General features: G+C 44.8%; 1 protein-coding gene across 3 annotated transcripts in view; it reads left to right on the top strand.

The window, feature by feature from the left end:
• The window catches only part of TASP1 (taspase 1), a 170,645-nt gene that overhangs the window by 40,834 nt on the left and 113,781 nt on the right, over window positions 1-16,030 (top strand). For all 3 annotated transcript variants that reach the window (XM_019549122.1, XM_019549121.1, XM_019549123.1), the window contains one exon: window positions 8,723-8,829. In XM_019549122.1, the coding sequence (XP_019404667.1) occupies window positions 8,723-8,829 (107 nt within the window). The remainder of the gene's footprint in view (window positions 1-8,722; window positions 8,830-16,030) is intronic.

The raw sequence follows: 16,030 nt of genomic DNA, 5'->3' as shown, positions 1-16,030 counted from the left end.
GTGACTTTCTAATCTGACCTACACCCAGATAATGTCAAGTAAGTTCTATAGTAAAATAGGAAGAATCTGTAGGCTCATTCCTAAAATCGACCTATTGGGTTAGATTTTGGGGTTTTTGTTTTGTTTTGTGAGGGTGAGAGCATGCAGTTTGTATGCATGGGATTTTTGTTTGGTTTTTGTGTTTGTTTTTTTTTCCCTTTGAGAGCACAGTGTAGGATTTAAGAGTGTGTGTTGGGTGGGGAAGAAGATGGACAGGCTTTGGGACAGAGTGGATGGAAGGGAAGGAGTTGGTGGCTCAGGTCACGGGGCTGGGAGTAAGAGAAGGGAGAGATAGGATATTGGAGAGACAGTTTAGAAGAGAATAGGGAACTTGTGTGGTAGTGACATGTGCTTCATATTCTCTTCTTGCCCTGTCCTCATGCTAGAGTGAGGGTGGTGCCTGCCCCTACAGCAGGGTTTTGAATCGCTCTCCCTTGTGCAGAAGGATTTAGCTTCTCTTTCTCCCCACCGCCGACCCATGACTCTAGGGGCCCCATCACTGGAGGAGTCTTTCCAGCTTCCCATGTGTGCTAAGATTTGATGTGGTGCTCTCGCTCTTTGGAGACCTGAGCATGACCCATGCACCTAGTACTTGGTGCTGAAAGGGCATGCTTGAGGGGTGGGGTTTTTAGAAGAGAGGGGAAACTGGGAAGGAGGGAGCGGGGGAATTGAGCACTCCAGTGGGAAATAATTGTAAATGGGCAGAAAATTAAGGAAGAAATTGTGGAGCTCAGATCAAGGGAGTGGGCAAGAATTGGGGAAATTTGGAAGCAGAACTTGACCACTCAAGGTGGTCTGTTAGCCCAGTGCCAGGTGACTGTTAGCCCAGTGTTTTGTTCTTTATGTAGCTGGAGCTACTTGTTGCTGTGGTCATGTGTGCCTCTGCCACATTAGCTTACATAAAGGCTGCTGATGCATGTTAGTTGGGTAGCACTACTACAAAAAATAGATTTCTCTGGGTTGTACACAAGTGGAATGCACAACTCCAGGAGTGTGACAGAGTTGTCTCAAAGGCGTGATGCTCCTTGACACCCTTCCACCCCAAGGGAGCCTGTTGGTGTTGGGCCTGTCCCCTAGTCATGTGGGGGCAACAGCCAATTTCATAGACTCACTCAGCTCCGTTACCTGACAGCATGGTAATGGGCCTGCCTGCAGCATGGGGACTGGGTTACAGGCCTGCTTAGTCAATCTTGGTGTTGGGTGGAAAGGGTTATGGGCCTCCCTGGCAGTCACCTGTAGTGTCAGGACTTGATTTTGGGGTCTCTGCCCCCACAATCAGTCACTGATGCTGCTGCTTTTAGCTACGCTCAGTCATTCTTGTTGCAACCTCAGTTACCCCTGTTCAGTCCTTGCTATTGCTGTTTGGAAGGGCTATGGCTCTGCTCTCAAGAAAGGTCCTTGCAGTGCTTTTGGACAGCTTATGGGTGGGCAGACTATCATGGACCTGGCTGCTTTCCCCTCCCTGTCTTTTAAGAGGGAGGCAGGAAGGGATTGCAGACCACTTGGGCGGCGGGCCAGGAATACCTGTCCACACATGAAATTTGCTGGTTTAAGTGCACATAATACAAAGTTAAAGGGATATGTCAGCTATGGAGGGGGCAGGGCACACTCAAACTACAGGCAACTGACAAGAGAACTGGTTAAGGATCACAAAGCAAATGCAAGGTTTGTGTTGATGTACAGCTTGAGCTACACAAATAGGGAACTGTTTGACCTATTAAGCTGTTTCCTTTTATGTCTGTGTGTAGCAACAGGTTGGGAACATCAAGGAACAAGTTTTTATCTGTTCTAGGCTTAATGCTATGGGCGGGGGGAAAGGTAGGTGGGTCAGGAACTATAAGGTAAGAAGCTCTGTGTTATGGGCAGTGATGAGGGAGTGGAGGAAGCAGGACTTGTACCACTTTTTATGTACTTGATTACTGCAGCCACCATGTAATAAAACTGTCCAGGTTTTGCACTGATGTGTGTGACTTTTAACTAGTCCTATTAGAAACTACATGTCCTATCATCAAGACGACTGTAATTCCTTTTCTCTGAAATAAGGTGTATAGCAGCTGGGAGAAGCACTTAGTAACCACTTAGTAGCAGTACTAGACAGAATTTGGACTGCTTCAAGAGACCTGGGTTCCTTTCCTGTCACTTGTAGCTTGCTGAAGGCATGCAGCTTTACCTTCCTGTGCTTCAGTAAATGTACCCTTACTTATAGTAGTACATGGGGCAGGTGTGAGGAAACTCTCACCTTGGAATCAAGTATGGGCCAGGCAAGCAGCTGCTGTAGTTCTGGATGGCACTAAGGTGACTTCTGTGGCAGGTGGAGGGGATGCTTGGGAGAGCATTGGGAAGGGGCATGTGGTGTGGAGGGGAAAGGGCAGTGTGGGGGTCATGGCAGAAGGGATGCGCAGAGTGAGGAGGCCCAGAGGAAGGGACATGTGGAGTGAAGGGAGTGTAGTGCAGGGAAGAGCATGGGTGGAAAGGATGCATGGTGCAGGGGAAAACAGGGGGAAGGGGCATGTGGTATGGGGAAGAGCTTGGGGAAAAGGGAGTATGGTGTGGGATTGAGCATGGGGAAGGGGCTTGTGGTATGTAGGGTGGGGAGCCATGAGAGAAGGGGTGACAGTGACAGCAACCAATACATCAAAAGGATATTTGTCTCGACTCCCAGTCCCCATTATTTATTTTTTGCATACATCGTTCTGTGTTTTTCCCCTGTTGCAACAGGCTGCTTTTAAAAAGACTATATTAAAAGCATATACACATATATGAGTATGCGTGAACATGCACGTGTGTATGGGAGTCTAAGAAAACAGCCTCCTGGTGTGTTAGGCTGCTTTACAACCAGAGAACATTAATACCAATCCCAGAGATCCTAGCAAATCTTATACCTTAGGAACATCAGTGACACCAGGTATATTCACTTTTTTTATAACTGAGTGTATCTGAAGTATATGTGAGTGCACACTGAAGAAAAAAGTCTTCCTCCAGAAAAACGTGAATCATAGGGCTGGAAGGGACCCCGAAGGACCATTGGGTTCAGCCCCTTGCATGAGCAGGAAAGACATCTGGTATCAGATGACCCTAGCCAGGTGACCATCCAGTCTTCTCTTGAAGACCTCTAGGGTAGATGATTGCACCACCTCTGGCAGGAGCTTGTTCCATAGTCTGGACACCCTAGTTGTAAAGAAATTTTTCCTAATGTTCAGCCTGAAACTGTCTTCCAGGAGTTTGTGGCCATTATTTCTAGTTTTCCCCCAGGGTGCCCTGGTGAACAGGTGTTCATCGAGCCCCTGATATACGCCTCTGATATAGCGGTAAGCCGCAATCAGGTCCCCTCTCAGCCTCCTTTTCTTTCGCCTGAAGCGTCCGAGTTCTATCAACCTCTCCTCATATGGCTTGCCGTGCAAGTCCCTGATCATGTTGGTGGCCCTTCTCTGGACCCTCTTGAACTTTAGCACGTCCTTGCTGAAGTGCAGCACCCAGAACTGGATGCAGTACTCTAGCTGTGGCTGCACCAATGTGGAGTAAAGTGGGAGAATCACTTCTTTGGATTTACTGGAGATGCATTGATCGATGGATGCCAGAGTTTTATTGGCCCTAGCGGCTGCTGCATCACATTGCCAGCTCATATTCATGCTGGGGTCTATTGTACTCCCAGATCCCTTTCATTTGCAGTGCTGGTCAGGCTAACGATGCCCAGCCTGTACGTGTGCTGGGGGTTCTTCCTTCCCAGATGCAGCACTTCATATTTCTCTATGTTGAACCTCATCTGGCTCTGTTCTGCCCAACATGCCAGCCTGTCTAGGTCTGCTTGTATCTGCAGCCTATCTGCGGGTGTATCTGCACAACCTCATATCTTGGTGTCGTCCGTGAACTTGACCAGTGGGCTTTTCACCCCCTCATCCAATTCTTTGCTGAAGATATTGAGGTACTGGGCCAAGTACCGACCCCTGTGGTACGCCGCTGTGCACATCTCACCAGGACAACACCAAGAACTGCTGTGTTCAAAGTGGCCCTTGTATCTCATTGTCATGGGTTCATCTGAAAAGATAAAAGTGTGTTATGCTGGGGGAATAGTATAAAAAGTGAATGAAAACTGTGGCTGTCCTTGTAAGAAGGAAGGCTAGATATGCACCTTTTAGACTAACTAAATAAGATTACATATGAGAGCACAAGCTTTCGTGAACCCAAGTTTGCTTTATCAGATGTTGTAAAAGAACATGCCGAAAGGAAATTATAAAGAGAGAGAAATTTAAGAGTACAGTAGCTTTCAAATAGCTGTCAGTTATTTGAAAGACACCACAAATTTTGTAAAGAAACTGGGCTCCGTTGACAGGTTTTCAACAAATGCCATATTAGCTACCATGGATATCAGTCTCTATACCAACATTCTGAATAAAGATGGATTACAAGCCATAAAGAACCTTCACCCTGACAAGAAAACTGCTTCATCAGCTCTTCTGCTTTATTCTCACATGCATCTATTTCAGGTTTGTAGGTAGAGGGAGTCCCTAAATAAATGTCAGTGCCTCTCCCTCTGAAGAAGGATGTTTGCACCCAAAAGCTTGTAAAGAGCAATTTTTCTAACCATTTAGTTAGTCTAATAAAAGCATGGGCGACTAGTGCCTCCTGATGCTGGGGGTCCCCCGGCAGCCAATTGCTGACTGAGGGTGGGGGGTTCTCCAGCAGCTGACAGGGCTGGGGGGAGAGTCTCTTAGTGGCTGATCACTACCACTGGTGGAAGTGCTGCTGGCGCTTCTCTCGGTGCCCTCAGAATTTCAGGGGGGCACTGACCTGCACCCCCCCCCCAACTCCCCAGCTGTTGAGAGCCAGTCTCAGTCTCGGGGGGAGCCCATGCCCCCATTATATGTCACCTATGAATAAAATGTATCGCATTTGCCCAAATAACCTTGTCTGGCACTGCCATAGGCACGTGTGGCCACTCAGTATGCCACACGTATTTCAGCATATTTATGACAGGCCTTGAAGTTCATTTCTTCTGCAGCTGCCCTCTAACCCCCCTGGTATACCTTCGGTTCATCAATGACTTCATAATATGGAAACATGCAAAGGAATCTCTAAAGAAATTTCACCAAGATTTTTTTTTTAATAACTTCCACCCCTCCATTAAACTAACTCTGGAATGCTGCATGCAGCAAATTCATTGCCTGAGCACTCCAGTAAAGGTTTACAGTGGCCACATCCCCACCACATTGTATGAGAAACCTGCTACCCGTCGCATCAACTTTCTGGCCACCAGCTTTCATCCTAAGCATACCAGTACATTCATTGTTTACAGACAAACTCTGTTACGACCGGATCTGCTCCAACCCCACTGACCAGTTTGAACACTTTAAGGATTTAGAACAGGTATTCTTACAATTACAATATGATCCCAAAACTATAGCTAGTCAAATCAACAAGGCCAGACTAAGACCTTGCTTAAACCTGCTACAATATCCAGCCCAGGATTGGGACAGGAAACCTCCTGGTTGTCACTTACAGCCCCCAGTTTGGACAAACCTGTCCTGGCTTACAGGCAGTGCCCTAACTTCAAATGGTATTTCTCAAACAACAAACTAATGAACTCCCGTCCTAATTGAGACACCAGGCCTTTCAATGGACTCAAATGTCTAACGTGTGTCCACGTGGCTAAGGACTACCTCATGACTGGACGTAATTACAAGAAGTACAACATTGAAGGGTCATTCACCTGCAACTTTACCAACCTCATATGTGCCATCACCTGCTTTCTACATCAGACAGATTACAGGTTTCCCTCGCCAACTGCAGGGGTTAAGTTCCTGGAAGTTGCTGTGGTTGGGAAAATTGCAGTTGGTAAAACCAGAGGCTTATGGGGAAAAATGGGGTTAGGGATTTGAATGGGGCCCTGGACAGGCTGGGTCGTGAGACCATCCAAGCCTGGTGGTCGCAGGAGCTGCCCACCTGCATCCCTAGACAAGCTATTAAGTGGGGGGAGAGGAGGATTGAGGCCCCTTTAAGTGGGGAACTGGGCAGGACTGGGGCTGCTGCCCAGCCGGGTGTTGCTGGGGGCTTGGGGCCACAGCGGGGAGCAGGACAGGGCTGTGGGTGGCTCATCCAGGGGAGGGGGAGGGCTGCTGTCACACAGGAGGTGTGTCACTGGGGTAGTGCAGGGTGAGCAGCGGTGAGTGAGGAGATTCCTGCTTGGCTTCTTGGCTTCCTGCCGTGCTGGGTCACAGGGGAGGGAAGCAGGGCAGCAGGACACAGCAGCGAGCGGGCCTGGTGTTCCCTGCCACAATGTGTAGGACAGCTCTGGCAGTGAGGCGTGGATGCAGGGAGCAGAAGCTGAGCCCAGCTGTGTCCTGCTCCTGTCCTGTGCAAAGATCGGGGGCCCATGTGCCCTCCCACAACTCCTTGGCTCCCTGGCACCACGCCGCCTCTGGAGGAGCCACTGGGGATCCAGTTGCCCCACAAGCTGGCCCAGTCAGGGCCTGATTCACTGTGAATGGGGCCCTGGCCATGCCGGGTCATGGGACAGTTTTGGGAAGCATATGCTGTGCTCATAAGTGATATGCTCATAAGTGATAGTGGCTGGATAGCTGTTTTGTGTAATTTTCTACTGAGCCTCAACTACAGAATCATAACTGGCATCTAACTTCTGTCTAGTGTGAATGGTATATTTAGTTGACCCACCCAATGTAGCACCACATGACATATTATGGGGAGTGATGACTAGAAGCTTCAGGGAAGGTTTGAAACTACTGCCTTAATATCTGCTATCTGTTGAAAGCCCCTACTACCACTGCCGTTTTCAGTTTCAAGATGCAACATGATGGTTTAACTCTTGCTTTTATGTAGTCTCTCTGTAAGTGAGAAAAGCTAGACTGATCACTAAATGCATACTGCTGCTATTTAAGGTCTTTATTGGTGCTAAAGATTGCAAGGTGTGGGGGATTTTCTCACTCAGACACTCTTTAAGGCTTATACTGATATTATGGTTTCAGACAAAAATTCACATGACAATTTTTAGGTGAATAGTTCATAAAACCCATTAAATCCTAAGTCACACTTTCGATGTTGCACTTATATTACCAATTAATGCTCCTTATAGACTGTGCTCTTTGTGGGTTAGGTCTTTGTGTTTGTCTGCTTAGGACTGAAATTCCTACTTTCCCAATGAATCACAGTTTTCAGAAGAAGTTGCATAAGGATATTGGACCTAAAATTGCAGGTCTGTAGAGCTTAACTGCCCCTGAGACATTTAAGTTCCAAGCAAAACACTTAGACTTGTCAGTGGAACTTCTCACTTGCTTAAACTTGGATACATGCCTCACTGACAAAGCCTTTTTCATCTAGCTAGCTTGTTTGTTAACAAACTGATCTTAAATTCAAAACTGTGTGGCTTTTTTAATACATTGATAAATGAGCCAAAAAACCCAATCTGTACTACAATCTGTACTGTACCTGTAAAAGGAGTAATTTATTTCCCAGTCAAGTGTTATGTCTCTACTACTAAATCATTTTTGCTCATATAATAAGCACCTTCTTTTAATATCTTCTAGATGCAGTGTGTGGGTTCCTCTTGTGGCTGTCTGTAGCTTAACATATTTCTGAACCTATATAAGAGCTTTGTATATAATTTTTAGGGAAGTGCTAGCTTGAAAAATCATGGTCATTTCTTCATACTTGAAAGCAGTTTTGAGATGGAGTAAAAAATGTTAGTCTCTCTCAAATTTCCCCATTCAGTTGTTAAAGATGTGTATGTTAGTTTTTGGGAATTTATCCACTCATTACACTGGCTCCAGGGTATAGACTCTCTCCTAAAATGGCATGCTGCTTTTGTGAATAGTAATAAACATGAAGAGTTACCTTTCAGATATTAGTTGGAAGGTATACTTAAAAAAAATCTATGAAATAGGGAACTTATTCACTTAAATTTTACTGGGTTTGGGATTTTACCTGGGAAAAATCTGTGTTTTCAGGGTTTAACCTTTCCAATGCTAGGTAAGTGGTAAAAGGATAATCTTCTTTTTCTTTCCCTCTGTGCTTCAAAGAAAACATTACAACAGTCGGAGGGTATTGAGTTAAAACTACAAAGCATACTTGTTAATACTTTTGCAGCTATTTTTTGAAAAATAAAGTGCAAGAAACCCACATTCCTGTCTTTTAGCATCATATTTTTATTTGTTAATTTAGGTTTTTATACGTACTTATTCAGTCCATAATAATAAATCTTTCCATATGTATTCATCTTCAGACCGTCTTGGATTACAGTGCAAAGAAATATCGCCTACATTTTATGTGGATTCAAATTTAGTGAAGTTAGTAAATTAGTAAAGAGCCGTCCTAATTTTAGAGATATCAAAATGAGCAAACCTGTATCTATTTACATGACAGCAATCCAAAAAAATCACTTTAACACAAGCTGTTTATGCTGCTCTTCTGTGTAGTTGCTACTTGTCAGCCAAACATGAAGGCATTTTGAACACATGTGGAAGCCATGGTGCTTTTTTACTTTTATCTTAGATACTTAAGATATAAAACATGTTATACTGAAACTTCTAACAGTCTATAGGTTAATGTTAGCCAGTGTTGCTGATTGATAGTGTGAGGTAAGAAACCTCCCAAGGTATAATGCTTCGTTAACCAGTATTTAGTTGAGCAAACAGTTTTTCATTAGTTAAATGCCTCTAAAATACTTTCCTAGGGTTCAGTTTAGCAGCTTTTAAGAGGAACAAGAGGAAGCTGGAGCTGGCAGAAAAGGTGGAAACAGATCTTATTCAGCTAAAGAAGAGAAGACAATCAAGTGAAAAGGTGAGCAGGTATTTCATTAAAATTTTTTTTGTCATCCTTAACATGCAGACAGTTTTTGAACTCTTCATTTAAAAATGTTCACTTTGAGTAAGATGACAGCTGATACAGCTTTACAAATCACTTGTCTTTTGCTATCTTAGTATCTGTATAATATAACAATAGTATTGTCTTTATTAACAGCTATACCAATAAACATTCCTCCTGTTTACAATGTAAGAAGCAAGCTCTGAAAAGAGATGACACTTTGTGTCTTGTAGTGTACATAAATATCTTATGTGACCTTTTTTTAAAACTGTTTTACATTATAGTGAAACTGTGACAAATGTCAAAACATAAATATCTATTAAAACATTTTCTCCAGCTAGGGATCTGTGTCACTGTTTTCCACTTTTTAACGTTTCCTGGGAATGCTGTGCTGTGGACCTGGAGGTGGTGAAATTTGAAATATCAGGTAGGTAAACATGTGCATCAGTGCATGCATCTAGCATTGACCTGGCCCATATTACTTACGCTCCTTTACTACAAATCTCTCTCAACTCTCTCTCTCAATTCTCCTCCCCATTAGTTTGAATTTAGAGCCATTGTTGTCATTTCAGCACCATGACTGTTGCCAAGCATTTGTGTATATAGTTGTATCAATTTGTAGCTGGCTAAAAAAAGGATACTTAATCTCTCCAATACTAAATGAGAGGACAATTGGCCATGGACTGTATAATTCACTCCTTATGTTGTTCTGTCACAAAGAGGCTATACATGTGGCACGGTAATCCCACCAAATACATCTGTTGAGACATGAGGCAAATTCTGTTGAGCAAAAGGCTATTCTTTTGGGATATTTCTTTGTCTTTTTTCTTTTTTAATGGACTCTTGCACTTTATTTGGGGCTATGGATGGTCTTGGTCGTTCAGGTCTCCATACTCTAGTAGCTTGATTCTCCACCATTTTCTGAAATCACTTAGAGTTATGCAAAAAAAAAAAGAGATAAATTTCAAGCAATTTATGGTAACATTGTGCACTTTTAATGTACAGGTGCAAGTGGTGTGCAATAACAAGGCAGAAAAAATGGGTCAATTTCTGTTATATACTTAGACCAGGGATGTCTTCTGTAAGGGTGTTAATTTCCAATTGTCAAGGAGATGAGGATCTGTAAGAATATAACAGTAACAAAAAATGGGTTATTAACTGATGTTATAAACTGTGCCTGTTGCTTACAGATTTTCACACACCTTGTTAAACTTCCATTTTCTATGGTATTAATATGTAACTGAGGGAGGAGGGGTCTCTGCAAAGTATTGATATTCATGTAATAAGGGGCAAGTCAATGCTTGACATGTGCCAGTGCATGAGCTTACCAACCTGCAATTTGAAATTTCAAGGGTTCCAGAGTCATGTGTCAGCGCTTATTGGAAGCATCCAGAAACCAGTGGTTGTAGGTAGAGGAGGTGACCTAATAGGAGAGCTCTGCTTTTTGGTAAGTAACTCAATCCAAGAACTAATTAGTGAATTCAGTCCTTAAAGACCGACAGCCCTGAAGATGAAGTAGAGCTAATGCACAGAGTTTGGGGTAAGGTAGCTTCAGGTTCTTAGTGTGACATTTTAGAACAGCAAGTAATCTTCAGTTCTGAAGCCCTTGGAGTGTCTTTCAGTAGACCAGGAACAGCACTGTCATAATCAATAATGGCATATAGCCAAACAGTTGACTCCTGTGGATTTACAAAAAGAAAATTTTTAGAAATAAATGCAGTCAGTTGTCAGAAAATCTAAATATTTTGCTGTGCATGGTACATAAGATTTAGACCTCGACTGCCAGCGACAAAGTAGTTCTGTAGGCACAACTTCATTATATTTTAAAATTATTTTTGCAGTTTATTGCAAGTTTTTCTCTAGAAACTTGTGTAATGAAACACCAGAGAAAGAGTAACTTGAAGATAATAACTTGTTAAGCCATTTTATGACATTTCAGGGGTGTTTAAAACAGACGTACACATTTTTCAGAATTATATGTGCGATGACTTGCCTATTTGATGGTACATGGTTTGAGGAACTACTCTCCTTTTACATGTGAACTAATCAAATACATTCATAAAAGGGGTATTGTTTCTCTTGAGTTGGAAGATGTAAATCATTCTGAGGATAACCATAGAATACAAATGTATTGGCAAAATGGTCATCCTGAGAGTTGCGACCAAAAGTGTAAGGAAATATTAGATACTCAATTTTTATCTTCTTCCTGTTAAATTATTTTAGTATAAAATGCCATATACATTATAAAAATCAATCATAAAAGCCTGGCTTTGAATGTGACTACAAATGATTGTTAGTAGTCGGGCATGGCAGAAGATCCTATTACTAATCTGTATGCTTCTTGTTGCGTGCTTTTTTTACAGTTGTACTAAAACAAGGCATTTGAATAACAGTGATAGGTTTAAAATGCCTTGCTAAGGATATGCAGGTGTGTATTTGAGACTTGCTCTGAACTTGTGTTGAAAGCTGGCCCTGGTTGACCCAGCTGTAAATAATACCTGGTCGTTGAGGCTGGGGTGAGCCAGCATTGCTCCCTTATGTTCCTGGAACTGACTTGATTGCATATAAATTGATTCAGTTTTGGGTTTTTTTGTATTACATCATAGATGACATTCACAGTCTTGACAATTTTATGTATGCTTATCCAGATCCTGTTAAATTGCAACATTAGGGGTGAGAATTGGGTTAAGAATACCTGTAGAAATGCATTAATCTTCTTTGTTCAGATCATGTGCATAGATGGTGCATTTTAGTTGCTTCATTGTTCCTAAAATTAAAGCTAAAGTAGTCTTATGGAAATAGTTAACAAGCATGGGAGTTGACTGAAAGCAACCACATTGTCTACTTTTAGCTATTCTTATACAAGGAGAGTAAATTTTAAAATCACATGCAGCCCTCAAAGAGAAAATAAATCTTTTGTCCTGAGCTAAAACTACAGTGACTTTCTACAGTACACAAAATGGTCAACCTGTAAGAAGTGCATGTAATTCTTCTGGTTAAAAATAAGTATTAATAATTGCAGTTTTAACACAGTGGTCATCAACCAGTTGATCCTGATGGACTGATAGATTGGGGAGCTCCTGACAGTTGATTTTGACTGTCAGAGGTTGACTGTCAGAAGCGCCACGATTGGGAGCAGCTGGGACACAGTCTAGGAGTGGCGGGACATATGATCAGCAAAATGCACATGGCTGGGGTGGGCTGGGCTGGGTGAGTGGGGCCCTGGCTGGGGTGGGCGGGGCTGGGCCAGGCCAGGCCAGGCCAGGGGAGGATCAGAGCCTGGATGGCTTGTCCAGGTGTGCTGGGGGGGCTCCTGCCACTGTGTGCACCTTGGCGGAGGCCTGGAGGACCTGTGTCCCCCTGATCTGTGCACAAGGCTGCTGCTGCTGCTGCTGGGCGCTGGGCTTTGTGCCCCTAGCCCTGTTGCAGCTTGGGGCACAAAGTTTGGGTGCAAAGCTCAACACACAGTGACAGTCTCCTTGCCCTGCACACAGATTGGGAGGCATGTGGCCCCCCCAGATGTGGGGCAGTGGGGGTGGTTGCAGCAGTGGTGAGGGAGGGAGTGGTGCTGGAGCAGGGGCAGGCCCTGCAGCCAGGGCAGGGCAGGATGGAGCCATAAGCGACTCATCTGGCAGGTGTGGGGAGGCAGGGCATGCACCCCAGGAGGGCATGGGCAGCGTGTGCCCCTGGATCTGCATGCGGGGTGGGCTGCAGCTGTGGGCTGGGGCCGGGCTTTTCCCAGAGGGGGGCTGGGTTGCTGGGAAGAGCTTGGGCTGTGGCAGTGGTGCTGGGAGCCGCTGAAAATTCACTGTAACCCCCACTCACTGCGTGCCACTACTGCATACCCTGACTGCAGCGCAGCCCAGCCTTTGCCAGGAACACCCCAGCACAGCCTACCCCCGCCACCCTCCCTGGGCATGGGGACTGTGTGTCCAGGATCTGCTTTGGGGGGGGAGGGGATGGCTGCTGCAGTGGGCTGGGCATGTGAAGCTGCATTGGGCTGTGCTGGGGTGGGCGGCGGCAGCACTGGGAAGGGCCTTGCGGGGGGCTACAGCCCACCCCGTAGCCCTGCTCCCAGTGCCACCATGTGCTGGGCTCTTCCCAGCAGCCCAGCACCCGCTCTGGGAAGCGCCCGGCCCCAGCCCACAGCTGCAGCCCGTCCTGAATGGAGGTGAGTGAGGGAGTGGGACTAGGTCTGGGGCCCCTATCTGCCCCACCCCTTCTGCCACAGTCTTACTTTCTGGGGGAGTGCCCCTCAAATCATTTTTTTGTTCTCTGCCTCATCTGTCCCCCTCCCTCCCCTCCCCACAGACTTACCTGCTGGGTGGAGTGCGGGGTAGATCTTGTGTTGCTTTAAAATTCCAAAAGTGATCTCCTGCTGAAAAAGGTTGGAGACCACTGTGTTAATACGTTGCATATTGAGACTTTTAGCCATCATTTAGGGCAGGCTTGGGCAACATGCAGCCTGCCAAGCTGTTTTCTGAGGCCTGAAATGCTGCGACAGGAAATGAAAGTAAACACTGTTTACTTTTGTTCCCACCCCTTCTCCCTCCCCCAGCCCCTCAGCAGCTTCCTAATCGGGGGGGTGGTCCTTTGGCTGGCCCACTGGGTGATTAAAAAGTTCATGATCCGGTCCCACATTCCAAAAAGGTTGGAAACCCCTGATTTAGGGCACTTTATACACAGGCTCTGAGAGGTATGGGGGGACACTTTAATTAGCGCAGGTCCAAGAGCACCGCTAATTAAAAGCACCCAGAGCATCACGCATATCAGCATCCCTGCACTGAAAAATGGCAGTGGGGTGTTTTGAACTAAAGCTGGTCGACTGAGCTTTAAAATTACCTGCCACCATTTTTCATGATACTTATGATACTGGAGGCTGCTGGAATGCGTTAATTTCCACGGCCCAGCGACTCGATTAATCAAATGGAATTGCAGCACATCAGAACAGGATCCCTGCATGTGTATAGGAGCCCTTAAAGACTAGGTTTAATGTTCTGGGGTTTTTGTTTAGACCTCACAAATATCAGACCTCACTGAATTTTGCAGTGATCATCCATGTGTCTGTCATATCAAAATTGTATTGTTACAATGTACTATGGATGGGGGTATTGTTTAAATTAGCTAAACATGAAAAATAGTCCAGAATTTGTATTGTTGCTTAATGTGCACATGGGGGAAAAAATAAAACTGTTTTGCAGCTTAGATTGTCTGCCTATAGCTTCTGAGTTCATTCTCAGATGTTTGACCATGCTGCCACAATTAGATCAATAGAGAGGACCAAATCAAAAATATTTCTTAAAAGACAAATGGTAGTGGCCTGACATTATTAAGATATTGAACCTTTGGAACAGGTCTTCCATTCTGGATGTGCAAAGGCTCATTTCCTTTCTCTTAGCTCAGTTGTGATGTCAGAGAATGGTTGTAGGAAAGGATGAAGGAAGCATCTGCTAGTGATTTATTTTGTTAGTGCTGGGTGTTACATTTGTATATTTTGTTGGGATAACTGTACATAGTCAGGGAAGCTGCTGAAGTCTGTTTCAGATACGCACTTTGTTCGTGCTGAATGGTGGTAGTATAGTAGCTCTTTCTCTGTGTTCTTGGTCCACACTCAGAACAAAAACCATAGTGAGCAAAACTGATTCCCTGAGATTCCTTGAGTATTTCACAGAATCAGCCTTCACTTAAAAAAAAACATCATCTGCAGTACAAGACTTACTTTTGGGCCTTTCAAGAGACTCTGTGTTAAAGGTATTGCAGGCTTTCCCAGCTTCTACCTGCAGGAGGGCCAGATCATCCTAAGGCTTGGGTTCTCTGTACAACCCAGCACCCAGTACTCCTTATGTTATTTTACCTTATTTGCCCATCTGTTTTTGAATTTGGTTCTGGGGAGTATATGTATACTGTGCAGATGCCTTCTCCCCAGAGATGCACGTGAAGCCAATTTTTACCCCGGTTTACAATGTTATGGTTTTTACATCCTTCTGAGCTTATAGACCACTAATCTAATTTACTTAGCTATAAATTATTTAAGAGAGAAATGGGCTCTCTCCCATTTGGTTCAAGGAATGAAAAATGTCAGTCTCCATATGAGATTCCTCCTATGAGTTTGTCTCCTGAGAATGGATTCTCCCTAGTAAGGGTTTCCTCTTTGAGCTGTAAACAGATTTTTGAGGTGGGGCTCCACTCATGTATGTGTGTACACATAGTATACCTCACCATTTTTTTGGCTTATCAATATGCATTATAATTCCAGATACAAAATTAGTTTAGTTTTCCTTCTGCAGCCAGGGTTTGTTTCAAGAGTGAATAACTAAGGTCTGGTGGGGGCATTCCTGAGATTTAATTCAGATCTGGGCCATGGACTCTCTCTCCACACACCCCCAGCATACCTGATCTGGTAGCTGCTCCAGCTGGTCTGAGACCCATGCTGCATGGTGCATGCATCCCACAGTGACCCCCATGCTGCATGTAGTGGCCACCCCAGGTGAACTGTACCACATGTGTCTGCCCTGATACATGCGCCTGGCATGGCACCCACTTCAGCCAGTCTGCAGTACTCATAGGTGCCGTGTGTGGCACAGAACCCAGAGCATCTGGAATAGGTGCCATGTGAGGCATAGTTCCAGAACTACTGGGTGGCCACTGTGTGCAGTGAGGCTGCTGGTCTGACCGAACTGCACTGTGCGGGGCACCCGTTAGAGCCACTTACTCCCTGGGCTGGGTGAGTTTGAGACCCCTGACTTAGAGTTGAGTGTTTTTTATACTCTCTTTACATATCCTTTCACTGATCTGAAAAGTTGTTGTTTTTTTTTTTTTTAAATGGTACTTAGAAAATTATGGTCCAATTGATTCTCTATTCTTTTTCAGTCACAAGATGTGGTTTAGATGGAAAATTGAGTAAGGCAGTCCCTGACCTGTGGTGTTTATTTCTGTCTGTTTCTGTGCAGAATATTAAATTAATAAAATGTAGGGGTGCACCAATAGAGATTTTTGGGGCTGATACCGATATTTAAGGAGGCATATCGGCTGATACTGATCCGATTGCTGATACAGCTGACTCCAGCTGGTAAATCTGGTGTGGTGGAAGGGGAGGGAAGAGGTTTCAACGGTGGGGGCAGATCAATACCCCCTGCGGTGAGGGAGGGGCAGGGGCAGTGACAGGTGCTGCCCAGGC

The sequence above is a fragment of the Crocodylus porosus genome, unplaced genomic scaffold (genome assembly GCF_001723895.1).
Source record: "Crocodylus porosus isolate Cpor-Errol unplaced genomic scaffold, CroPor_comp1, whole genome shotgun sequence".
Taxonomy (NCBI): domain Eukaryota; kingdom Metazoa; phylum Chordata; order Crocodylia; family Crocodylidae; genus Crocodylus; species Crocodylus porosus.
Note: the sequence above shows the minus strand (reverse complement) of the source record. Positions and strands in the feature narration are given on the sequence as shown.